The sequence below is a fragment of the Corylus avellana genome, chromosome ca5 (genome assembly GCF_901000735.1).
Source record: "Corylus avellana chromosome ca5, CavTom2PMs-1.0".
Taxonomy (NCBI): domain Eukaryota; kingdom Viridiplantae; phylum Streptophyta; class Magnoliopsida; order Fagales; family Betulaceae; genus Corylus; species Corylus avellana.
The window spans coordinates 23597023-23623722 of NC_081545.1; the positions used below are offsets into that span (position 1 = coordinate 23597023).

A 26700-nucleotide genomic window follows, 5' to 3' on the forward strand; every position below is an offset into this window, starting at 1 on the left:
AAAAAAAAATCGTATAATTATTCATAATCTTTGAATTAGATATTTTCTTTCTTGTGAATAAACGTTCTTGAAAACATGATAATGGATTTAGACCATAAAAAGGGTCTAATAGAGAATGGTCTTTTTTAGTGAGGTTGTATACACTTAATTAGGCATGTTTGGGTGTCCTTTGAGGATCCTATAAGTACGTTTATTACTCAAAAAGTCCGTTTGAAAAAAAAAAAAAAAAAAAAAAAGTAATCGTTTGGTAAACAAATTGAAAAGCGCTTTTAAGTGTTCAAAAAACCTAAAAATGGTCAAAACACATTTTTGGCAAAAGCTTAAAACTGAAGCTTTTACCAAAAATCGTTTATAAAATTAAAAGATTTATTTCTTGAACACAATCACAAACATGCTCTTAGTGTATGGTATTATATACATTACAGCAACGTACCTAAGAGAAATAAAGAAAGAGGAAGCGCTCTTCTCTACTAGGATTTCTCTACATCATCTCTTGTAAAATTTTGGTCTACGGTATTTGGGATATACTTTCAAATAGGGGTGTTCAAACGGTTATAACCGTCAGTTATTGGCTATAACCGCAACCACAACCGACTTGGGCGATTATTGGTTTTTAATAACCGTAACCGCAACAGCCTAGGCGGTAATCAGTTATTTTATAACCGACGGTTAGCGGTTATTCAATCCAATAACCGCGCGGTTATAATCACTTTTTTTTAAATAGGCTTTTGGGTTTTTTAAGTGTTTTGGGCCTTTAATTTACTATTTTTTTGTCTTATTTTAAGGCCAAAATGTTTCAAAAAAAGATGAAAAAAAAACATGGCCAAATAAATTCTAGCCTAAAAACATAGCCCAAATCCATTAATCCAAATTCAAATGAAAAAATTAAAAAGCCAAATCTCAAATCTGGATACATATTACAAAATACAAACCAAATGGAAGTAAAACAAATATAAATATAATAAATATTTATATTATTAATATAAATATTTAATATATATTTATATTATTATATATAAATAAAGGCGGTTATCAATTATAACCGCATTTTCCTACTCCTAAAATCGCTAACCGCAATCGCTCGGTTAGCGATTTTTAATAACCGACTACCAAATCGGTTTGCGGATATAATCGGTTTTCGGTTGGCGGGTTTGAACACCCCTACTTTCAAGGCATGTGTACACCGGACTAGGATCCTCTACAATTTCTTTGATTCTTAACTTATATGATTTATGGTGTTTATTTACATTGAAACGCTTGAAAAATATCATATTAAAATTGTGGCATGTGTTGAGGTAGGCAAAACGAATTGTCTTCCAAAAAGGTTTATTCCTCACTTTTACAAAGACGCTTCTTCTTCAAAAAATCAAAAAATAATTTTTTGATCAACGTGTTTTTTACAACATAAAGAGTAAGAATTTGATAAAAATATACGCAGTTCTCAATTATAACATGCCACATTTTTAATAAGTAGTATTTTAAAAAAATGACATAAATTATGTATTTGATAACCTACAATTTCTTTGAAATTATAGGAGTTCTGATCCCGTTTACACCTCTCTTGTAGAGAGAAGTAAGTGCATGAACCTCTCTTCAGTCTCTTGTCTTAAGTTTCCTCCATTGATTAAATTTCTTCATTGTCGGATTGCTCATAAGGCTTTAATTAATTCTAAATTAACCACATAAATACTTGTCTCTACAGTCTTTTGATTAAGAGACAGCAGTTGTGTTGTTTTTTTCTTTTCATCATTTTCTTACATGTTTTATTTACTAGTTAAATCTTCACCGCAAAAGATTCAATTTGAATTATTTAACAGTCTCCATTAATTTCTGCGTCATCACTTCCAAGGTCAAGGATGTCGTTCATCTCGGGGCCGATTGCCATTGGCTTGAAAAACCAAAGTGGCCTGAAACTGTAATAAGATTGGATTGATAATGTGTGAAAAAAGAAAGTAAGAATATTTGATATAAAAAAATTAGTTTTGGAGTAATTTTTTTTTATTTAAATAATAATAAAATGTGATTAATTAATGTGATGTAAAAAATAAAAATATTAAAGTTGAATTTGACATAAATAATATAATTTTTTTTTTTTTGGGTCCTTCCGCAAACAACCCGATTCTAGTTCCAAACTTCCAAGACACTGAAGTAAATCCCCCCTCGTCAATCTTAATTTTTGCAAACTGAAGTAAATAAAGGCCGGCCCCCACAGTTGGCGGAATGGGAACATGTTACTCCACAACAAATGAATTCAGTACGGTTTGCTTACCCCACTGCAACACGTTTGGAAACGTTCTTTGTATAGTTAATGCAAAAAGGCCATTCAATCGGCATTTAACAAGCCTGAATTGTGTTGTACAAATGGCAAAGTGGCGCCCCAAAAAAAGGTTGATATATTATTAAAGGTGGTGGTTCAATGATTTAGAAAAAATTTCAAATTTGTTAAACATGTATTAGGGTATGGGTTCGAATCTCTGTAATGAAGAATCCTCACATATACATATGTATGATTAGTATTAGTCACTTTGATTTTTATTGAAGTCCTGGTGGGATTAGGTCAGGCTATAACTTAGTCAGACTTGAGAGAGTGCCTGCGGTTCTCATCGTGTAAGCCCCTCATGTGCGGCTCTCAACGAATAAGTGCTACTATGGTCACGCCCAATTATAATAGCCACAATTAGTCTTTTCAGCCTACCCTTTTAGTTAAAAAATAAATAAATAAACAGATGGGATATTGTGGGTATTGCTCTAAGCAGCCTACTCCATCATTAAGAGATATAAATGCCTAAAGACGTCGTGAAACAATTACATCAGATCTTGTTCTCGTCCATGCATTTCCTCTATACGTGTATAATATTTCTAACACAAACATATAAAGGATAAAGAAATCAAAGAAGCAGATCCAATATAAGCTAAGCAAAATGGCCTCAATATTATTTCTTCTCCTTTCTCTCTTTGTGCTATATAAAATATTTGCATACACATGCATGTTCTCTTTGTGATTGAAATTCCCAAATTTAATAGTTTAGGGAACCGGACATTAAGTCATTACTAGTACACATGTTATTTGTTCGTCATATAATTGGAACGACGTGACAGAAAAATCAACCTTTAAATCAGTAAAAATTATTAATTTTAACTGTCAAATCATTTTAATTGTAAGATACTCGTACACATTTCTCATCAAATTTACTTCCTTTTCCCTGCAAAAACCTGCAAAACCCCATCTGATCCCCCTGCCACCAGAGTGCACCTGTCCTCTTCAATTTGCCTCCAGCACACGCTACTGACAAACCCTTGGTCATACCCGGCTCTAGCCACCGGCTCAAATCCATGCACCCATATCGGCTCACTCCACCTCCTATCATACACAAAAACCTCGTTACTTTCCGACCCGCATCCGAGTAACCCGCCATTCCTCCACACTGACAACCCGACAAAGCTCCGGTTGTTGACGTGTCCCTTATACGTGCGGATTACACGGGCATCATTGATACTCCACGTCTTCAAACACCCATCAGTCCCTGCTGACGCCATCGTGTGGGCATCCAGAAATCGGACGTATGTGACGGTTTTACCATGCCCATCAAAAACAACAACCGGGTCCACCATCTTCCGGATGTCATACACGTACGCCCTCCGGTCCGCGCATCCAACGGCGACCAGCGCTCCACCAACCGGATTGAACTCAACGCAACAGACGGGACTGCGTCGCACGCTAGGCTGCACCGTGGCCATGCATTTCCCACCCTCGCAACGTGGATCCCACATTTGCATGGTTCCGTCGTCCGACCCGGACGCCCCCATAACCGGATCCCAGCGCGAATAGTCCACGCTCCAGACTCGGCGCCCTCCATGCTCGTCCCGCTCGAAAACGGGCATTCTTCTCTCAAGTTCGTACTCCATGACCACCCCGTCATAGTCTCCGGACCCCAAGACCCGCCCGTCCGAACCGGGTTTCCATTTCAGGCTGCTAAGCTTTGCAGGAGTGCATATGTAGAAGTCACATGCATCGGCATGGTCTAACGAAGTAGTACTTTCATGAGGCAACAAAGAGCTTAAACTATAAATTCTGATCTTTCTCGCAATACCGCCGGTGGCTACAAAGCTGTCGGACGGGTCGAACTCGATTACTCCGAGGGTGTCGGTCCCCGCTCCGGCTGTGTCGGAAGAAACAATAGTGGAGAGATTAAAATCCCACTCACATCTGGCTCTTTCTTCTTCATCATCATCTTCATCTTCTTCTTCTTCTACTACTTGTAATTGTAATTGATTATCTTCCTCTATGCTTTCTTTTTCTTTTTCTTCTCCTTTTCTTTCTTGGGTTTGCTCTTCTTGGCTTAGGGGATGGAATTTTGTGGAAAAGTTTTTCATTTCCCATTCATATGGAGTGGTGGAGATGTTTTTGGAGACTTTTGAGTTTTGGACCAATGAATGGCTCCCATAAGCCTAACCATTATGTTCTGTGGTGATATGGATAAGTAGGGCATTATATTTTTGTTGCAGGCCTTCATGTTCTCCCCAAATTACAGAACTGCCCATTTCTGTATAATTTATGACATTTTATTTTTGCATTTCTTTAAAGGGAAAAGTTTTAATTACGGGTTCAAAATCAAATTGACTTGTCTATTTACACAAGCAAGAACTTCACGTTATCGTCATGCACGGGCGGTTGTCGTCCTCATGAAGTTGTCACTGATCGATCAAATATTATTTTGTACCTTTAAATATGACAAAACAAAAGCACCATATATATATATATATATATGGCAGCCTAAATATTGTTGTACCCAAACTAGCTGGTCAAAATAGTTAAAATGTTATTTTAGCTAAGTACGTAGATGATTAACCCTGATTAGGTTAAGGTTAGAACTGGTGTTAGGTTAGGATTTGGGGGTGTGGGTAGAACGGTGCAAAATGATAATAGTAGCTAGGCTTGACTACTGACAGCACCACCAACCACAATATTAATTTCTTCTTCTTCTTTTCTACAAATTAATAGTCTCAAAATTTGAATAGTGATCCAAGAGAAGGCACTCCATCTAATTATATATACCATTTTTGCACGGCCAAAATCAAATGACAATTTATTTATTTCCACATGAAATGGACATTTGTGATATTTCACAATGGACCCGGATGAATAATTTGGGACTATATCTATCTAAATTTATGGTGCATAGGATGGGGCTTGTATTAAATGTGTATTGAATATTCAAGTGGTGAAGAGGGTTATCAGAATAAAAGGATTGCTGGCTGCTTGTGTGCCTCATTTCATGTAAGGCATGGTGTGGATACAGGCTGTTGTCTCCTCTGCCTTGCGTGGTCTAATCCAGGCCTTTTGTCCTCTCAACTTTTCTCATAACAACTAAATAACATGGAAAATCGTCCATCTATTCTTATATATGTTGTAGGCATTTTTAAGGCCACAAGTTTTGACCCACTCGCCTACCTCCTCTTTTCTTTCCTTTCTTTTCTTGGGAGTGTTGCTTTTTCTAAAAGGATATATATATGATTAATAATAAGTTCTAGGGAAACTTCATTACTTCCATGAATTTACGCACCTTTTGTAAACACTCTCAATGTTCAAAGTCTCTCACTTTGATGTATCTAATTTTCATTTAAGCTTCGTTTACTTCGACGTAAAATGGTTTTCAAAAAATGATTTCCGCATTTTACGGTGCTTACTTCAACGTAAAATAGTGGTAAACGGAAAATATTTTTCTTTTGACCGAAAATTATTCTTTAATTTTCGGAAAATGGTTTGACGTTTTGAAAACCGTAAACCATTTTTCGACTGTGAGCATCTCATTCTTAAATCGATGGACCTTGCTAAGACCCGCCCAGAATCTCACGACTTGCCCGAGACTTGCTCGAGACCTCTCCAGGAAATGCCCGAGACCTGACCAGACTTGAATGGGACCTACCCAGACTTGCCCAAGATCTGACCAGGACCTGCCCGGGATTTGTCTGGGACCTCGCCGGGACCTGCCCGGGACTTGACCAAGACCCGCCCGAGACTTGACTGGGACTTGCCCAGAACTTAACCGGGACCCGCCCGGTACTTGACCGGGACCCGCCTTGAACCCACCTAGGACACCGCCAAGACCTGCCTGGGACCCCGTCGAGACTTGATCGGGACCCGCCCGGGACTTGCTCTGGACCTGCCCGAGACCTAACCAAAACCCGCCTGAGACTTGATCGGGACCCACGCGAGACTTGACCAGGACCTGCCCGGGACCCCGCCGGGACTAAATCAGGACCCGCCCAATACTTGTTCGGTCGGGTCTCGGGTGGGTCCTGTTCAAGTCCCAGCAGGGTCCCGGGCAGGTCCCGGTCAGGTCCCGAGTGGGCCCAAGGAAACTCTCGTGTGGGTCCCAGTCAAGTCCCAGCAGGGTCTTAAGCAAGTCCAGGGCGGGCCTAATCAAATCCCGGGTGGGTCCCGGTCAAGTCTCGGTTAAGTCCTAGGCGGGTCCCGGGCAGGTTCCAGCGGGATCTCGGGCAAGTCCCGAGCTGGTCCTGACGGCGTTCCGAGCAAGTCCCATGGCGGGTTTGGGTGAGGTCCCAGTCAAGTCCTGGGTGGGTCACGATCAAGTCCTGGGCAGGCCCCGACGAGGTTCCGGACAAGTCTCAACGAGGTCGGTCTCGAGCAGGTCCCAGCGGGGTCCTTATTGGAAAAGAACATATATAAAAAAATATTTAAAAAAATTATTTTCCATGCGCGTGGTAAACAATGTAAAATGTTTTCGATAGAAAACATTTTCAGGGAAAATGACTTCCTTAAAAATATTTTTCGAAGAAACCAATTTACGAAGCCTTAGTTTCAAATACTCTCATGCTGTTAGGAATCGGATCCTCTCCATTTCACTTGAAATGGAGAGTAGCATGTCATAAAAATAATCTAAGATCTTAAAAGCGCCACGTAATAAGCAGCTAGTTAACGGGAAAGTGGGAAAAAAAAGGTTGGCTTTAACGGAGTCTGAAAAAACCCCACACTGGAGTTGTTCCTCTCTCAATCACACACCCAAAAAGGAGAAGACCACTTTCAACCCTCCAGAACTCTCCCATTAATCGCCCCTTTAATTTGAACGAGCTAACACACTGCTCGAAGTCTGTAGCTGGCATTCAAAGAAGACAAGAATCAAAGAATCAATTTTTTTTTTTCTTTATACTGTCAGCTGATTCTTTGTTGTTTTTCTTCTTTCACGATTTTGTCCCTTTCACGAAAATCACACACTAGTTGCGTGTCTCAAAAAGAAACAAGAGTTTCTCGACTCTCTCAAATGTTTTCTCCTTCCTCTGCTTGTCCTCCTTCAATGTTTCAGTCTCCTTTTGTTCTCCACGCATCCAGCATCCTCTGTACGTTTTGGTAGCTAAGAAACGTCTATGATATCAAGAACTTGATATTCTGTGAATTTGCTATTTCTTTCAATATAGGAGACCGAAACCAATAGATATTCATAGAAATTTGACACCGCACAAGTAGTCCAGCCATTTTGAGCTTGTTCAAGAAATTTTGACCGAAACTATGAGATTTGAAATATAATTGATAATGCTTTCATTGATGTATATAGAATTACAAGAAGTCTAGATAATCTTAGATAATCTAGATAATCATGTACAGAAAGATAACAATATACAGATTGAAACATATTTTAAATTATATACTAGGATATACATTGCATGAGAGCTCTTATCTCTTATCTAAGATAAGAGTCCTTATCACACATCTTCTCTTGATCACTCTTATCTTGAAGCAGTGGTGGAGCCACGTTACCCCTTGGGGGTGCCACCCCCAAGGATTTTATTTTTTTTTATTATTATTTTTTTTTTTTAACCCACGGCAGTACGGCACCCTCAAAATAAAAAATTATTTTTACAATTTTACCTACACATTACCCAGGACACAACAACCCTTCTCCCGCACCCCCATTTAACCCACGGCAATTTAATCCACTGGACCACTACAAGTCTACAACCCTTCTCTTGCACCCCAAAAAAAAAAAAAATATCTAAGACGCTCTCTCTCTCTTCGTAAAGTGCAGTTCTAGACACTTTTTTTTTTTTTTTGTATTTCTGTCTTTTTGATATAGTGTCGACATGACTGCAACCCTTCTCCTGCACCCCCAAAAAAAAAAAAAAAATCTCTAAGACGCTGTCTCTCAGACTCTCTAGTCTTTTCGTAAAGTGCAGTTCTAGACACTTTTTTTTTTTGTATTTCTGTCTTTTTGATATAGTGTCGATATGTTACATTTATAATATATCAATTTGAGCACATATTTATAAATTTTTATAGATATTTTTTGTGATGCATATATTATGTGAATTACCAAATTTTTAGGGTGAAAAAAATTTTTAAGACGCCAAAAAATTTTTAGCGGCACCCTCAATATAAAATGGCTCGCTCCGCCATTGCCTTGAAGAGTTTGAATTACCAATAGAGTAGGTGGTTTAACAGAAACAGAGGAGATAATTCATATAAACAGAGGAGACCTCTGGAGATAGGGAAGTTTATTGAGCTGGTTCAAGAAATTTGAAAATAATAAATAAAACAAACAAAGCTTGAATTAAGATATAGAAAAATTAGGGTAAAAAACAAGACTTTGAATAACGCGAACCCATATCGCTTAAGATTAATTAGAAGAACAAATATAGAAGATTAATATCAGTAGAGCTTCCAGAAGAACAATTCAAAGAAAAAAGACAAATCTAAAATATTAATACCAGTAGAGGCTGTAGAGCAGCTAGAGGAAAGGTTCAAAGAGAAAATATAACTTATTTTCAATAAAAGAAAGGGTTAAATACTTTTTTGCTCCTTAGAGTTTAAACACTATTTTTTTTTTTAAGGGTTTCATTGTTTATCACATGAGGTACTCGTGGTTTTCATAAAAACGAAGATAGTACCCCGTTAAAATTCCGTCCAAAACTTAATGAAATGTCACGTCAACACCAATCAAATGTCGTTACATGTTCATATAATTAATTTTTAAAAAATAAAAAGATTAAAAAATTATATTTTTTCAAAAATAAATAAATAAATTGGGGGTGGCTTTGGCCATTGGGGTGGCTGGGGGTGGCCTGGCCACCCGCATCTGGCCAGTTTTCTTCGTCTTCCTTTGACCAGTGAGATCAATTGAACAATCAATGTCCTCAATCACAATAATAGACTTGTTTGGCACTTCCATCAACAGCTTCCTCAGATCAATGTTATTCTTCACCAAAGTCAACTCAAGATCATAAAGGTCATAGCCTAGAAGATTGGCCATGGCAGCAATCATGGAGGACTTGCCTGTTCCTGGAAGGCCATAGAGGAGATAACCTCTCTTCCAAGCCCTCCCAACGCTTTCATAAAACTCTTCCCCCTTGCTGAACGCGATGTGGTCGTCCATAATTTCTTTCTTCTTCTCAGGATCCATTGCGATTGTCTGGAACTTCACCGTGGGGGTGGCTGAGGGTGGCCAGGCCACCCCCAAATGGCCAAGAGCCAGCCCCAATTTTTTATTTTATTTTTCTTTTTTCCCTTTTTTTTTTTGAAAAAATATAATTTTTTAATCTTTTTATTTTTTTTTAATTAATTATATTATATGACACGTGGCGACATTTGATTGGTGCTGACGTGACATTCCGTTAAGTTTTGGACAGAATTTAAAAGGAAGTACCATCTTCGTCTTTATGAAAACCATAAGTACCTTATGTGATAAAAATAAAATTCTAAAAAGGAAAAAAACTAAAGTGTTTAAACCCTAAGAGGCAAAAGAGTATTTAACCTTGAAAGAAAACAAAAAGGGGATAGACAAAATAAATAGTGCAAGTTTACAGATCCATCAACACCCAGGTGAGTTAGCCGACCAGAACAATGGGTGGACAAATAAAAACAGAAAACAAATAGAAAGGAGAAGAGAAAAGAAAGCCAAATAAAAAGAAAGGGAACCAAAATAACACCAAAACACTTTAACTCTATTCTTGTGGTACTATTGCCACGTCAGAAAACTTTTTGATGTGGCAAACAGTAGCACGTCAGTAAATTTTGACGGGCTAAGCAGTAACATGTCAGTAAAAAAAAAAATTTTGACTCCTACGTTTCTAACCTTCAACACATGCCAAAAAAGTTTTCTGACGTGTCAAACAACATGACACGTTAGAAAATGCTAGCCAAGAAAAAATAGTTATTTTGTAGTGTATCATAATCTATACTTAAATCAACAACTATTGTCTACAAAGCTAAATGCTCTCATACCATCATGTAATGCACCCATAATAAGTTCCTGAGTCAACCTTCCAAAATTTTTAAATTCTTAAGTTTTTTTTGATTTTTTGTTTTTTCGAATTTTTACTCTTTGGGTCAATCAAAATGACAATAAAATAATTGCCGTCAAAATTTTTTAACACCCGTTAGTCTAGGTCAAAACGCATCGTTTCACCTCATTAAATTTTTTTATTTTTTTTAATTTAATTTTAAAATTTAAATCTAAAAATAAAATTTAAAATTTTAAAAAAGGATAAGGGTGGTCAACTACTCATAGGGTGGCCACCTGAGCTTGTTCGGGGTGGTTCCTACCACCCCCAAACCTGCCATATAAAGCAGGGTCAACCACCCCTGTGGTCTAAGGGGAGGGTGGCCTAACCACCCCCTTGGGTCTGGGAGTGGTTTGGCCACCCCTGACAGCCTTGGGTCTTTGGGTCTAGGGGGCCTGGCCAACCCCCCCCATGGGATGGTTCAACCTTCGCCTTTTTAAAAAAAAAGAATTTAATTTTTAGATTTAAATTTTAAAATTAAATTAAAAAAAAAAGTTAAAATTAATTTTTAATTTTTAGATTTAAATTTTAAAATTAAATAAAATAATATTTTAATGAGGTGAAATTGTGCATTTTGACCCAGACTAACAGTTGTTAAAAAATTTTGACGACAGAGATATTATTGTCATTTTGATTGACCTAGTGAGTAAAAATTCGAAAATTCGAAGAAAAAAAAAAAAAAAAAAAAAAAACCCTTACGGATTTAAAAATTTTGGAGGGTTGACTCAGAGATTTATTATAAAATTATCATTTAAACTAATTAAGTGGTAATTAGTTGAATTCACTACACATAACTAATTATCAAATTATACTATAGCGGGAAACAAAAATAAATTATCTGAGACAACTAATATAAATCCTTAAATAACATCTATATCATCAACATAGACTCATAGTTTCCAAACAAACATCATTATAACGTTAACAATTAACTACTATATAAGCAAACCTGACAATGCGAATCATTCATTTGACATCTTCATCTGAGCGAATTTCTCACTTTAAAGTGTGGGAACCTGCTAAACTGTAAAATATCGAGGTGTTCCACATGTGAAAAAATGTAATTGCTTAAATCCATGCCTTAGTAAGTACATTATTATAGAATTGGTTATGAAATGAGCTGCACAACTATTTGTAACCTTCATTGATCATGAATGGATTTTTCACCATAAATGATATGTGTTGCCTCTATTATTATGTCATGTAAAAAGTGTGGTTTATTTTGAAATAGCATAAGCATAATTCTAGTGGCAATCCACTTGTATTTTAATGTAAAGCAATTACGTGTTATATAAATAAATATTAGTAATCATAACTTTTCTCTAGATGTCTATCTCTTCACCCCTACTCAGAAGAGTTGGCGCTGTCCTAGGAGACTTGTAGTATAATACCGGTGTCCTAGATATTGCCGCATGTCGTCATATTATAACGCCTTCAAAATTAAATAATCAAACTACTTTAACTTGAAGTATTACTCGCATTACCTTCAAACTAATTAACTGGTAATTATCTGAAATTATGGACGAAATTGCCTAGCCCCTTGGTGGGACTTCATAAAATTAATTTTTCACCGTATAGATCTTCACTTTTAATTTTGTCTCCCCTCATCTCAAATCATGGTTCCTCCCCTTACTGGAATCATTACGCAACACTAATTATCAAAGTCTACTGTAGTGGAAAACAAAAATAAATAATATGAGACAACTAATCATGTAACCTTAAATAACATCATGTATTATCAATATAAACTCTTATCTTCCAAACATACATTTTTATAAAGTTAATAACTAATATCTATCTAAGCAAACCTGGCAATACAAGTCAGTTGCTCGACTTCTTCATCAAACTGAATTTCTTACTCTATAATTTGGCAACTTGCTAATCTGTAAAACACCGAGGTGTTCTACTACAAGTGAAATAAGTAATTGCGTAAGCCCACGACTTACCAAGTAAATTGTTGTGAAACTGATTTATGCATAGATTTGCACAACGATTTGCAATGCGGGAAACAACGATTTGCAACCTATAAACGACTTACTCTATAAAGCCTTACACAACGATTTGCAACCTTCATAGGTCATGCATAGATTTTCACAAAAAACGATATGTATTGTCTTTGTTATTATGCCATGTTAAAAATGTGGTTTACTCTGAATAACATAGGCATAAATCCAGTGGCAATCCACTTGTATTTTAATGTAGAGAAATTATGCATTTATATAAATAAATAGTAGTAATCATAGCTTTCCTTTGTATGGTTTATCTAAGCCATTAACCCCTTCTCGTTAAGGTTAATGTTGTCCCGAGAAACATATAATACAATATCGGTGCCCTGGATATTGTTGCATATTATCATATACTAACAGCTAGAGACCGGGTTCAACCTCAAGTGGCCAACACTACTAGTAAAGCCGTAATATGGTGATTGATCCTTCCATAGTACGCCTGTCACAAATAACCATTAGATTCAAGGCCAAATAATAACTGTAAATCTCTGTAACCATATGGCCAAGCTCATGTAATGGTAACCCATGACCCATGATCATGTCATACGATGCAAGTATTGTTCACTTATTGTAAATCTTATATAAGCAAATATTCGTTGGAAGCAGTTATAAACATATTATAAAAATCAATCGGCTCATGACATATTCTTTTAAAAATTAAAGCATGCTCAGTTATTGACAGATCACATGTTAGAATAAACACAGTTTCGTAAGCAATTACTTACCTTAGGCAATCCTCCTTAGTCTAGGAAATCTTAATCTCTATTAACTGCAAATCACACTTTAATATTAGACACCACATGCTATGAATACTGATCTACACATGTCAAACCCAAATCATGTGGTTGAAACCCTAATTTGTTGTAAATAACCCTAATTATCTATTACATGGCATCTTTGAACATTCATTCTTTGATGTCGAACGTTCGTCCTTTGAAGGTCAAACGTTCATGCCTCGAGGGTCGAATGTTCGTTCCCCTGTGTCAGGAACTAAAAACGCTAATTAATAATATATCTTAAGTCATATTTTCATTCAATAACCTTAGTAATTTTCTTTAACCACATGGTTAAGCCCATATAAACATGTTCCTGTCATCCTTTCATAACGATCCACGCAATTATGTTCAATTATTATAATTAGTATAATAAACAAATATCCGCTTGGAACATTTATAAATATGTTATAAAAATTAGTAAGCTTATGAAATATTCTTTTGAAAAATAAAGCATGCTCAATTCATTGACATATCACATGTTGGAATAAAAATAGTTTCAAAAACATTTACTTACCATGGACGATCCTTTCACTCTCGGACATCTTAATCACCAAGTCACTGCAAATCACACTATCATATTAGACAACATGCTAGGAATACTAATCCACATAAGTAAAACCCTAATCATGCAATCAAAACCTTAATCTATTATTAAAACCCTAATTGTATATTTCCTGGTATGAGGGAACGCTCATTCCTTAAGGGTTGAATGTTTGTCCTTCGAGGGTCAAATATTAAAACACACCATTTATGAATAGATCAACGAGGTTTATTCTCATACGTACGTTGATGAAAACACTTAAGGTTGTAATGTGCATTTAATAAACCCATCGTTAAAATATTAAGCATGGATGCTAGAAACATTACATTATAAGCACTTAACCACTATTAGATTTGAAATACAAAATTCAGCGTAAAATCCTCATGTTTTCATGCAAGATTTGTTTCTCATAAACTCAACAGGTTTAATAAATCACATATTTCTTTTAACAAACAACCAAAACATGTTTAAGTATGATCCAAAACAGTGAAATATATATAAAACTAAGAGGTTAAAGATTTGAGGGAAGTACACTACCAATGGATCTCATGCTATTCAAGATGCTCGGGTTCAACGCGATGCTCGACATGGATTGGCTTTTGAAACACTATGTAAGCATTGACTATCATTAAAAGGAATTGGTGTTTAGGCTGCCAAGCGCCAATAAGTTCAAATTCGCTAGAGTGCAAGTACGATATCACAGCGGCGTCATTTTGAATAAATGAAAACGATGCCGTTTTGATATGGCTATATTACTAAATAAATATAAATATATAATTTGTCAAAACGACGTCATTTTGATATATCAATACAACACCATTTTGGAAAAGCGATAAACACAGTAATGTCGGGTCAGTGTCGGTTGAAAATCGACACCTCAATTTGGTGTTCCGCCTAACAGTAAAAACCATACCACCTATCGTCTATCAGCTTGGCGGTGACAGGCGGCACTCGATTGGAACTCGGGTAGTAGGCGGCACTTGGTGAAGTTGAACAGTCCTACCGGCAATGCCTCAATGCTTATCTTAGTGCCCTCGCTCACAAAATCGAAAAAGAAGCTCCAATGGGTTAGTTCCCTTTACTCTTTGATTTTCCTTAATTTCTCCATTCAATTGTTGAGGAAATGTGAGTAAACAAGACCTCATTCTCACAATGATCTTAAAAATAAAAATAATGCTAGAAATTAAATTTTTATTTCACAATGTTGATGTGGTAATACCAACAAACTTTTAGATTAGTCATTGTTTTTTTTAAAAAAAAAAGAGTCCAAAAATTAGTTAAAATTGTCACATCAATAATGTAAAATAATTATGAGATAAAAATGTAGTATATAATATTTTTCGTTGAATAAATGTCGTTATTTTTGGCCAACGCATCAAGTCTGCTGTGTGAGCTTAAACTGTGACCGTCAAAATTTAGCAAAGGAGATGTCAATGCTAAATGTTACCCCATGTTCTCTCTGTGTCATTTTAAAATTGATATAACTTTTAAAATTATCATTAAATCAAAATTTAATAATAACTTATTACAAATCAAATAATAATTTTAAATCTTTCAACCAAAAAAAAAAAAAAAATTTAAAGGTGACATCAATTTTAGAAAGGCACAAGGAAGAGATGTGTATTGCTTTACTCATTATTATATACACGCGATGTAAGCCACGTATCCCATTACAACGGCCCGCCCAAGGGAAACCCATACAAAAGTAGGAGACCTTTTCGTTTGTGGGATGCGTCCGAAGTCCAGTATGAAGCGCGCGAAATCAAGAGACGCTCTCTGAATAATTTGGCTTCGCTTCCACAACCACCACCACCACCACCACCGTCATGGGCAAGCAAAAACAGCAAGTGATATCCCGCTTCTTTGCTTCAAAACCTAAAACCCCGCCAAACCCTTCCCCTTCTCCTCCTCCTCCTCCTCCATCTTCAACCCCACCAACCCCTCCTCCCAAAATCTCAGCCACAGTCACTTTCTCACCCTCCAAACGCCTCCTTTCCTCCCAACTCTCCTCCCCGAATCCCAAACCCCCAAAACTCCCCAAACTCTCTCCTCACACCCACAACCCCATTCCCCCTCTCCCCAACCCCTCCCTCCACCAAAAATTCCTGCACAAACTTCTAGAACCTTCCCCAACCCCTCCAGAACCTTCCACACATAACCCAAATCCAAACCCGACCAAATACACCCCCTTAGAACAACAAGTAGTGGACCTGAAGAACAAATACCCAGATGTTCTTTTGATGGTGGAAGTTGGTTACAAATACCGCTTTTTCGGCGAAGATGCTGAAATTGCCGCCAGGGTGTTGGGGATTTATGGCCTTTTGGATCACAATTTTATGACGGCCAGCGTGCCAACTTTTCGATTAAATGTCCATGTGAGGAGGCTTGTGAGTGCTGGGTATAAGGTTGGTGTGGTGAAGCAGACCGAGACCGCGGCCATTAAGGCTCACGGGGCGAATCGGTTGGGCCCGTTTTGCCGGGGTTTATCGGCTTTGTACACGAAGGCGACGCTGGAGGCAGCCGAGGATGTGGGGGGAGGAGAGGACGGTTGCGGGGGAGAGAGTAATTATTTGATGTGTGTGGTGGAGAAGTGTGTCTTGGAAAAGAATATGGAGTGTGGATTGGAGAGTCAGTTTGATGTGAGAATTGGGATGGTTGCGGTGGAGATATCTACCGGGGATGTGGTTTATGCGGAGTTCAATGATAATTTTATGAGGAGTGGGCTTGAGGCTGTGGTTTTGAGCTTGTCACCGGCCGAGTTGCTTCTTGGGGAGCCTCTCTCTAGGAAAACAGAGAAGGTAACCTCGTAGTTATGATGATAAAAGTTTCTGTTAAAGAAGAAATGAAACACATTTTTGCTCATGTTTGTGAAATGTACAGTGCTGGTTTTTGCTGATATTAGTTAAGGGCTTCGGTTCTCTTGTTGCATTTTCATTGCGCGTTTATATCAAATATATTTAATCTATGGATGATGTGATTTGTCATTTTTGTTACGATGCTTGTTTATCTATTGCTATATGATTTTCCTGACCTCCAAGTTGGACTTGCCTAATATTATTGGGAACTTCTGTAATTAGTCCTTACTTGGTTATCCTGGACCTGCCTCAAATGTCCGTGTGGAGCATGCCTCGCGAGAGTGCTTCAAAGATGGTGGTGCACTTGCGGAAGTGATGTCTTTATTTGAGGTCATGAGTGAAGATAGTTTAGCAGATCATCCAAAACAAAACACAGAGATCGCAGAGCAGGGGTTGACAATTGAGGTATGGTATTATTTACACTTTTTTCTTCATGCACCAAGCTATATTGAACCATAGGGCATGCATAACACTCTTTAACCGGCAACTGCTCCTTTAGCAGATCCTGTTTTAGTTGAATAACCTCAAGATTACTTTATCCTCATGGATTAGTTAAATTATTAGTGGTCCGTCTGCTGCAAATTTTTCGTATTGCTTCCTTTTTTATAAAAGAAAAATGTGATTATATCTTTATTTTCTGTCTTCATAACGCCATTGTTTGTATTTTTATTTGGTTATGTACTTATATAACTTTTTTTTTTTTAGTTTTTTTCACTTCTTTTTCATCTGTCGTCTTTTTACACCATGCTATTTTGGTTTTAAAGGGAATTATGAACATGCCAGATTTGGCCGTCCAAGCATTGGCCTTAACCATTCGTCATCTAAAACAATTTGGTTTTGAAAGAATTTTGTGCCTAGGAGGTTCATTTAGGCCCTTTTCAAGCAACACGGAGATGGCCCTCTCAGCTAATGCACTTCAACAATTGGAGGTAATTGACTATTTTTTGTCTTCTGAAAAGTTGTTTGCCTGGTGAATGTTAATAAAACTAGTATTGTGATATTCTAAACTGCCAATAGTTCTGAGCTAGCATAAGGTCTGGCTCCTCTGCCTCTGGGCTGCCACCGTTGGACAGGATCTTTCAACAAGGTAGTAAATCATCTCAACCCCAATGGTTCATACTTCAATACGTAAACCGGACCCTAAGTTAGTTGGAATCAGGCTTACTGTGACTCAGATGCTGCACTGACAGCATTGATGTTTTTATGACTTCATTGTCATCTATCGTCAATTGTTGTAGCCCACATGGTCATGGTTGAGTTGGCAGCAGCAATGCAGCGTTGTCTCTCCAGTGTAGGATAACTTATACCTAGTTGGAGGAATAATGAACATCCTCTAGGAAAAAATTCTGAGGAATTTTGAAAGTATTCTTGAAGAATGTTATTATTATTATTTCTGAGTCTTGAAAAACTTTATTAACATGATATATGCATAATGCATTTGATATTTTCTGGAAGCTGAATAGCTTCTTCTATTTTTTTTTTTTTTTTTTCCCTCGCAGTAGATAACTGTGTCCCTTGTCTTTAGGTTTTGAAGAATAACAGTGATGGGTCTGAGTCTGGCTCCTTGCTGCAGTCGATGAATCATACTCTGACTATATTTGGTTCAAGGCTTCTTAGGCACTGGGTATGGGGTGGATGTGATTCTGATGTATTTTGCTTGAAATCTCGTTCTCCAGTATTTAATAGTTCGATCACATGATACAGGTAACTCACCCTTTATGTGATAGAAACATGATTTCTTCTCGCCTTGATGCTGTTTCTGAGATTGCAGAGTCGATGGGGTCTTCTAGATCTTCTCAAAATATTGGAGGGTCAGATGGGGAAGATTCTGATATAACAATTGTACAACCTGAGTTTAATTATTTGCTTTCTTCGGTTTTGACCACATTGGGAAGGTCACCTGATATTCAACGTGGAATAACAAGAATCTTCCATCGGACTGCCACCCCATCAGAGGTAATTAATGCTTATCCTTTGCTCTATCAATGAGTATTGCTTTACGTAGTATTCCTCTATAAATGTATTTTGCTGTACTTTTATCAACATATAAATAATTTATGTGTTCATCTTTCTGGTCAATGATTCTAGTACTAATGCCTTAAAATTTATTTTCTAACCTCACCCCAACCACCAACCGAAAGTTGATACTCCTATTTCTTAGTGCAAGTGCATGCATATTTGCTTCTTTGGATTGGGTTGGGCAGCTACATGCTATGCTCACCCAGTTAGTACAATCTTCAAATTTAGTGTTGAAAGATCTTGATCTTATAGTGTTGAATGTTGTCAGCTTCTGATCAACTTTAGAAGCATTTACTTATGTGCAGTCCTTGTAGTGATTTAGGTGGGTTCTAGTTCTCTACTGAAGGTCAAAGTTTTGCTGTTGAAAAAGATAATAAATGGATAATTGAATGAATTAGTACTGGTGTTTTTTTTTTTTTGGTGATATTCTATGAGGAATGTATTCTTCATCAATTCATTCTATCAATAGTGGCTTAGAATGTTGGATTTCTGATATTGTTCAAATCGTATAACATGTCAAAGCTAGAATCAATTACGCAATAATACAATTTTTTTCTCCCTCATCATTAAGTTCTAATTGATTGTGGAGTCAATTCTCATGCCTCCTATATAGCATGCTGATAGTTTTTGCATGATTGGATGTTACAGTTCATTGCAGTTATTCAAGCTATTTTATATGCTGGAAAACAACTTCAGCAACTTCATATTGAAGAAGAGAACAATGGGAAAAATATGAAAGCAAAGACTGTGCGCTCTGAATTGTTGAGAAAGTTGATTTTGGCTGCTTCATCATCCAGTGTAATTGGCAATGCTGCGAAACTGTTGTCTACCCTTAACAAAGAAGCAGCTGATCAAAGGGATCTACAAAATTTAATTATCATTTCTAACGGCGAATTTCCTGAGGTTTGTACTATGGACAAAGGGCTTCATCCTCTGAATTCCAATATTTTTTCTCCTCTCTCTCTCTCTCTCTTTGTGCTTTATCATGCCTTCTTTAATCATGCTCCCTATGCGATCTTGACATGACTTGTTATGCATAGGGTGCTAAAGCCCGGAAAGAGCTTCAACTGGCAAAGGAGAAATTGGATTCTTTGATTGATTTGTATCGCAAGCGGCTTGGAATGCGCAAGTTGGAATTCATGAGTGTGTCTGGAATAACACATTTGATAGAGGTAGTTGAATTGAAATTCAGCCTGGAAATTGTTTTACGTAATTAAAATTCCCAATGCATGTTATAGATATTTTTTTCTATTCGAGATGAGAAGTGCTATACTTCCCAATTTTTTTTTTTTTTTCTTTTTCTAAAAATTGGTTCCCAAATGATTCACCATCACATGAGATTTATTATTTTGGGAAATGTGTCACCAACTCATGGGATGGGGACATATCATTTGGAAACCAACTTTTAAAGAAAACATTTATGAGGTGTATCATTTCTCATTCAAGATTCCATCTATCTTGTTACTCCAAAGTTAGTTATTTTGTACTTTGAGTGCAATTTTCTTTTTTCCTCAAATAGTGTAGAGTGTCCTTAAAGTCAGGTGTTTGAGTTGTTACATCTACTAATAGATTTTGCTAAAACAACTAAAGGTGTTCATGTGTTCTAATGTAGCAGTTGTTTCTAGTTTTTTCCACAGACTCCATTTTTTCCTGGGAGGGGGTTAGTTTCTAAAGCTCAATTTGGTTAATCTGAGGGTGTATGTTTCTGTTATTGTTCAACACAAAATTAAGTTAATGAGCTTTTTATTTTGTTTTTAGAGCTTTTTGGTTGGTGGTGCTGTTTGTGTTTTGTTTCTTTGTTTTTTCTTGTTTCCTCACCTCTTTTTGGTCGTTTGTTGAATGTCTATCTTTATTTACAATGTTTTTACATTTTTCTACCTGAAGGTTTGTTAAGCTTTGAATTAAGTTACGCATGGTATGATGGACGCTTGTCTTTACTACAAGTATTGAACCATAGTTAGCATGTGGGTTATGTTAATGCTTAAGTTTTATGAAACTGGCAATAGCTTTGTTATTTAGATAAAGAGAAATATTAGCATTCTCAAGTCCATCTCTTACCATTTTTGTCTATGTGGCACATTCACATCCACTTTTTTTTTTTTTTTTTTTTTTAAATAAAAATAAAAAACAAAAACAAAAGCAAAAGAACAAAGAGAATGCTAGGAGATTGACACTTGAGAATGCTGACTAGCATTTCTCTTAGATCAAACTCTAGTGACTTGAAATATTGTTACATTATTGTCCTTTTTTTTTCTCCCTTTATACATATATCGATTGGTTATTCATTGTTATTGGCCATGTTCCCTTGTCTTTATGTTTTGCAGACATGCTTGGCCTTACTTTTGATTATTTCCCTTGAAAATATAGCTTGATGATTTTAATTACATCTGCAACACTTGTTGGTATACCTAACTTAGTGTAGCTTTGCTGCAGTTGCCCTTAGATGTAAAGGTACCTTTGAATTGGGTCAAGGTAAACAGCACCAAAAAAACAATACGCTATCACCCACCTGAAGTATTGACTGCTTTAGACGAGTTATCCCTGGCAAATGAGAAGCTAACTATTGCCTGTCGTGCTGCTTGGGATAGCTTTCTAAGGGGATTCAGTAAATATTATGCCGAGTTCCAAGCTGCTGTTCAAGCATTAGCTACATTGGATTGTCTGCACTCACTTGCCATTCTTTCTAGAAATAAGGTATACTCTTTGGAGAAATGATTACCTCCTGTCCCTAAATTATAGTCCACATATCCCTTTCAGGATGTTCCAGAAGTTTTCTCTACCGTAGAAATGTTGTAAAATAAATTTTGAATTTTGCCACAATCACCCTCATCCATTTATTACAGTTAATATGAATGGGTCAGTGGAAAAGCATTTATTTGTAGTTACCACAATTTTTGTTTTGCCATACTGAAAATCATTTAGGGACGGGGTGTGAAATCTTCCACTATATCTGTGACTTAAAACTTTATGTTATATGGTTATGTAATTACTTATCAAAAAAAAAAGTTATATGGTTATGTAATCCTCTAAATTAATCTGTTGCAGAACTATGTTTGCCCAGTTTTTGTCTATGAAGATGAACCTGTTCAGATATATATTTGTTCTGGTCGTCACCCGGTACGTTTGTGAAACTTATTTAGTTTTTCTACACTCAATGAGGTATCTTATTGATTAAACATTGAATCTGTTCAACTGATGTTATTGCATAAATGACAATATATTTCTCCTCAATCAAGGTATTGTAGTCTTTGAGCTACATTCTGTTATGAATGCACAAAGTAATTCAACTTGTTTGATGAGAAGCTTTCTTTATCTAATCTCAGTGCTTTGGGTATTACTCGGTGCTACAATAATGTTTTGTGTTGAATCAATTTCTCTATTTTTTGATGTGTAGATGGCATTGGGATTCCAAAATGTAGATCATTATTCAGAAACATTAGATTTTATTCCTTGAGTGGTCTTATTAGTATTCACATTCCAATTCTAGAGATTTCTTAGTAGTGGGGTTACTGCATATATAGATAAAGGTTTATTTACATCAAAATTAAGGTTAAAGAAAATTCAATAGTTCTAGCCTTGGTTCTCATTTTTCTCAGAGGGAAAGCAGCTTCTGAAGATGGGGTAGATAATGGAAACTCTTCCATACATGTTGATATGGGTCGAGCTGATGTTTTGCAAAGATATTTTGTTGGAGAAATCATTATTTTTTTTTGTTTAAGTATTTGGAGAATATATACTTACCTCCTCAAACTAACATCTTGTTTGCAAAGACACATTTAAACTACCATTTCTGACACTTGACTCCTCCAAACTATCAATTCGTTGTAATTTGGCCCCTCTGTCAGATGTTGGCATTAAAATAGATAGAAAATGAGACATGGATGTGAAAAATTGACTTAGAATATCCAAAGTGCCCTAAAAATTACTTTAAAAAAAGAAGCAACCATTTTTTTTTAAGAAAAAAAGGGTGGCTTGACCACCTGTAAGTTCAAAATATGAATGTGTAGGTCACGTCTGCTATTTTTCATCTATTTTAACATCAACAGCTAACTTAGGGGCCCTTTTGCAACGAAATGGTAGTTGAAGGGGCCCAAGTGTCACAAATAGTAGTGTGGTGGTGCCTTTGCAAAGAGAGTGTCAATTTGAAGGAGGTATGTTTTTCCCAATTTTTTTAATTTATACATCAGTATTAACAAGTTCAAAATCTCTCTCTCCCCCTCTCTCTAAGCGGGGAGAGACACTATGACCTATTCTCTTTTCAGAGAAGTGGTTTCCTAGTTTCTACCTATCCTCTAGGTCACATTTTGAACTTACCGTTCTGGACCCGTGATTTGAGAAAATGGGGGTTTTGTTTTGGGATATGGCCTCCTGTTTACTGCTTATTACTTTTGACCAGGTTTTGGAAACTACATTGCAAGACAATTTCGTTCCAAATGACACAAATTTGCATGCAGACGGAGAGTATTGTCAGATTGTTACTGGACCCAACATGGGTGGAAAGAGTTGCTACATTCGCCAAGTTGCTCTCATTGCTATCATGGCTCAGGTAAAATCAAGTCTCCAACTACCATGTATTGTTTATGATTTGGTTGTTAAAACTTAAAAGGGAATTGACCAACTGTCTTCACATTGAACCTGTGCAACATTTTCAAATCAGTTACAATCCACATGGTATCTTACTTATTTTTATATAAGGCAGCATTTGTTTCAACGGTAAAACGTTTTTTGATGGAATATATATTTGACTAAAAACATTTTAGTGAAAACTACTGATTTTCTAGTATTTGGCTACCACTCTAAAAATGATCACGAAAATATTTTTTGATGTTTGTTTCGCATTGAAAATCATTAATATATTTTTATATAACCTCATATAATTAATAATTGGGTAAATTACACTTTGCTTCCCCCTCCAAAATTACCACCCCATTTGCATTTACACCTTCAAACTAAGACTCACTGCGACTCAGACCTATAAACTACGAAATGTTTCAAATTACACTTTGTATCATGTGTGACGAGCACGTGCGCTAGAGCCATTTATGCTTCCCAAATTACCTCCATTTGGGAAGTATCAATTATGAAATTGCCATTGTGCCATATCATGAGGTGCTTCAGAACAGACTACCCAAAAAAAATCAATGGAACAATTGTGTGGCGGCCCCCTCTGTTAGTATGATGACCAAGCCACCCCTGCTATAGTAGAGGGGTAGCCATGCGGCTGCCCTACCATAATAGAGGGGGTGGTTGTGTGGTCACCCCCTACCAACAAAAGGGTGGCCACGTTACCATTATAGAGGGGGGCCCATACCAAAACCGAGGGCTTCTTCTTCTTCTTTTAACATGCTTCAACCATAGAAGGACAATTTGTACATCTCAAATCTAAAATATGCATGTGTGTCACCTAAGTCATTTTCTATCCATTTCAACCCAAACAGCTACCAGAGGAATCCTTTTGTAATGAAATGGTAGTTGGAAAGGATGAAGTGTCACAAATAGTAGTCTTGGGGTGCATATGCAATAGGGATGTTCATTCGAAGGGAGTAAGTATATTTTCCTTTTAGATCAATTTAATAACTGGATAAATTGATCTTTTTAAGGATTCAATCCAAAATTGGCCCTTGTACTTTTGATATTTATCAAATTAGTACTTAGGTTTTCAAAAGTGATAAAATTTGTCCTTGTGCTTTCTAACTATTTAAAATCACTCCTTCCTTCCACTTCTGTCATTAAGCTGTTTGCAACCTGTACCCAAAAAATCAGGTGGTCCAATCACATTACGCCGCATGTACTATCTCCACGTAAGCATTGTTAGATCATCACACATTGCCAAATCAGTGCTCCATCTTGACATCTTTACCATATTAACATGTCTCCTGAAACAAAACAAAACAAAAAAAAGAAGGAAAGGGTGGCGGTGGGGAAAATCCCCTCCGTGGGTGGTGGTACAACAACCCACCCCCACCTTGTAGAGGTGGTCGCGGGGACTCCTCTTGCCTGCGACCCACCCCTAGCACTGGAGGACTAGAGCAACCACAAGAACAAGCGGCGCAAGATCTTCAAGTGAATCTGCATTGGCATACTCATCTTCAACTTCATCGTCCTGGTGACAGTGTTCATTGTCTAGGCCATCCTCCAACCCAACAATCCCAAGTTCAAGTTCACCCCCTAGGATGCCACTGTATATGTACTTCTCTCGAAGGGGGACAAACAGGTGGAGGTGGTCACGGGGGTGGGGGGTCCCCTACGACCACCATCCAACCTGTGACCCAGTACGAAAGTGAACTGAAGGAGTGATTTCACACTGTCAAAAAGTGCAAGACCAATGTTATCACTTTTGAAAACCCAAGTACTAACTTGATAAACATCAAAAGCACATAACCAATTTTGGATTCAACACTTCTTTAGTAAAGAAACAGTAAAATTTGAAAATTTTGGGAGCTTGCTAATATATATATAAGAGGTGAAGGATTTCTAGAATTGATATCTTCTAAGAAAAAATGAGCTCTAGGGAATTTTGTATAAGAAGTGCGAGTGTTAATATGAGGCATAAGTCATTTTATGCCCTAAATGCCTCATTTTACGCAAACTTTGAAATTCATTTTCGTTGACTTATATTTTTCATCCACACCAACTACTAAAAAATACAGGAAACATTTTTGAAAGAAGCTTTGACTTTGAAACAAATGGAGCTTAAGTGGAAACTAATAATGGCCAGTCCTTTTCTTTTCTACTTTTTATCTCCATACTTGCACTGTTGCACATTTATGTTGGGTTTTCCTGTTTGGATTTCAAGTTTCATATTATCTTTTTGATTGTTGAAGTCGTGCTGTGTGTTTTAATAATCTAATACTCTATCATTACTAAGAAGGCCTAGTATTCATCCTGGGTAAAGTGCTGTCTATTTGGATGTTTTGATATCAAGCAGAGTTCTTTTAGGTTATTTTCTTCTTTTTCTCTAGGCTTTTTTGGTTATGTTCATCTCTGTATTTATTTGCATTATTTTCTGAAATGGGATTTAGTATGAATTTTCTTCATCTAGTGTTGATTGTTGAATAATGTTTTTGTAATTTCCGAAATCTTTCTCTCATGCTTTTTTTTGACAAAATGGATCTGATTCTGATACGGTGTTTGCTTCATGGGAATTTACTCTGGTCCTCTAGGTCGGGTCCTTTGTACCTGCATCATCAGCAAAACTCCATGTGCTAGATGGTATCTACACCCGAATGGGTGCTTCTGACAGTATCCAACAAGGGAGAAGCACCTTTCTAGAAGAGTTAAGTGAGGCTTCACATATACTCCACAATTGCACAGCACGTTCGTTGGTTATCATTGATGAACTTGGGAGAGGCACAAGTACACACGACGGTGTAGCTATTGCTTATGCTACATTGCATTATCTACTAGAGCAAAAAAGATGCATGGTCCTCTTTGTCACCCACTACCCCAAAGTTGCCGATATTAAAACTGAATTTCCAGGCTCTGTCGGGGCCTACCATGTTTCATATTTGACCTCACATAAAGAATCGGAAATAAAGGACTCAAAATCAGATCATGAAGACGTCACTTACCTATATAAGCTTGTCACTGGTGTTTGTGAGAGAAGTTTTGGGTTTAAGGTTGCGCAGCTTGCACAGGTAACTTGAGATCTCTGTCCCTTCCTCTCTCTCCTCCCACTTTTGTGTTGTGATTCAAAGTATACATTCTCCCCCTATGGTAGATTATCAAAATGGATTTCTACCGGAAAGTTGAGTAGTAAGAGTACTAACAACAAATGCCCTATATGTCGTTCCCTTCTTTATATTTAGGAAAAATTTCAAAAAAACCACCAAAACCTACTTACATCAGATTCTTTATATTTAACCAACCCTCAAGGGTTGTTACAGTATTCCCTATAAATTATTTTAATATAAACATTTATCTTTCCTCTCTCTTCTTTCATCTTTGGGGAAACTTCAGAAAACCCCTCTGAAGTTCCAGCCGATTTGAAAAGACCCCCCTGAATTTCCAAAACTCTCATTTAAGCCCTCTGAACTTCCATTTTCTCTCACTTTGGACCCCTTTAACATTAAACTACGTCGTTTTGAATGTTTTATACCCATTTTACCCTTCCTCAAAACTACGTCGTTTTGTGTCCTAAAATTACCCAGCCTAAAACGACGTCGTTTTAGGCATTAATTTTTATTTTTTTAAAAAAAGAAAAAATT

The 26700-nt window shown here is 36.9% G+C and overlaps 2 protein-coding genes across 3 annotated transcripts in view; one reads left to right on the forward strand and one right to left on the reverse strand.

Annotated features, from left to right (window-relative positions):
- Nucleotides 1-2940: 2940 nt before the first annotated feature.
- LOC132182801 (WD repeat-containing protein RUP2) lies at nucleotides 2941-4386 on the reverse strand. The gene has a single exon (XM_059596146.1). The coding sequence runs from the start codon at nucleotides 4372-4374 to the stop codon at nucleotides 3190-3192; it is 1185 nt and encodes a 394-aa protein (XP_059452129.1). The 5' UTR covers nucleotides 4375-4386; the 3' UTR covers nucleotides 2941-3189.
- A 10979-nt stretch (nucleotides 4387-15365) lies between these two features.
- Nucleotides 15366-26700, forward strand: part of LOC132181721 (DNA mismatch repair protein MSH3) — a 12873-nt gene continuing 1538 nt past the window's right edge. The window contains exons 1-12 of one of the 2 annotated variants that reach the window (XM_059594960.1): nucleotides 15366-16417; nucleotides 16697-16879; nucleotides 17239-17403; nucleotides 18000-18098; nucleotides 18179-18430; nucleotides 19142-19396; nucleotides 19534-19665; nucleotides 20927-21187; nucleotides 21539-21610; nucleotides 21888-21908; nucleotides 22890-23039; nucleotides 25657-26130. In XM_059594960.1, coding sequence (XP_059450943.1) covers nucleotides 15446-16417; nucleotides 16697-16879; nucleotides 17239-17403; nucleotides 18000-18098; nucleotides 18179-18430; nucleotides 19142-19396; nucleotides 19534-19665; nucleotides 20927-21187; nucleotides 21539-21610; nucleotides 21888-21908; nucleotides 22890-23039; nucleotides 25657-26130 — 3036 coding nt within the window. In that variant the 5' untranslated portion in view covers nucleotides 15366-15445. The remainder of the gene's footprint in view (nucleotides 16418-16696; nucleotides 16880-17238; nucleotides 17404-17999; nucleotides 18099-18178; nucleotides 18431-19141; nucleotides 19397-19533; nucleotides 19666-20926; nucleotides 21188-21538; nucleotides 21611-21887; nucleotides 21909-22889; nucleotides 23040-25656; nucleotides 26131-26700) is intronic. The other variant, XM_059594961.1, reaches the window with a different exon arrangement.

Excerpts from the sequence above, each read along its gene's own strand:
- LOC132182801 (XM_059596146.1), bottom strand. The coding sequence starts at position 4,374 with ATGAAAAACTTTTCCACAAAATTCCATCCCCTAAGCCAAGAAGAGCAA.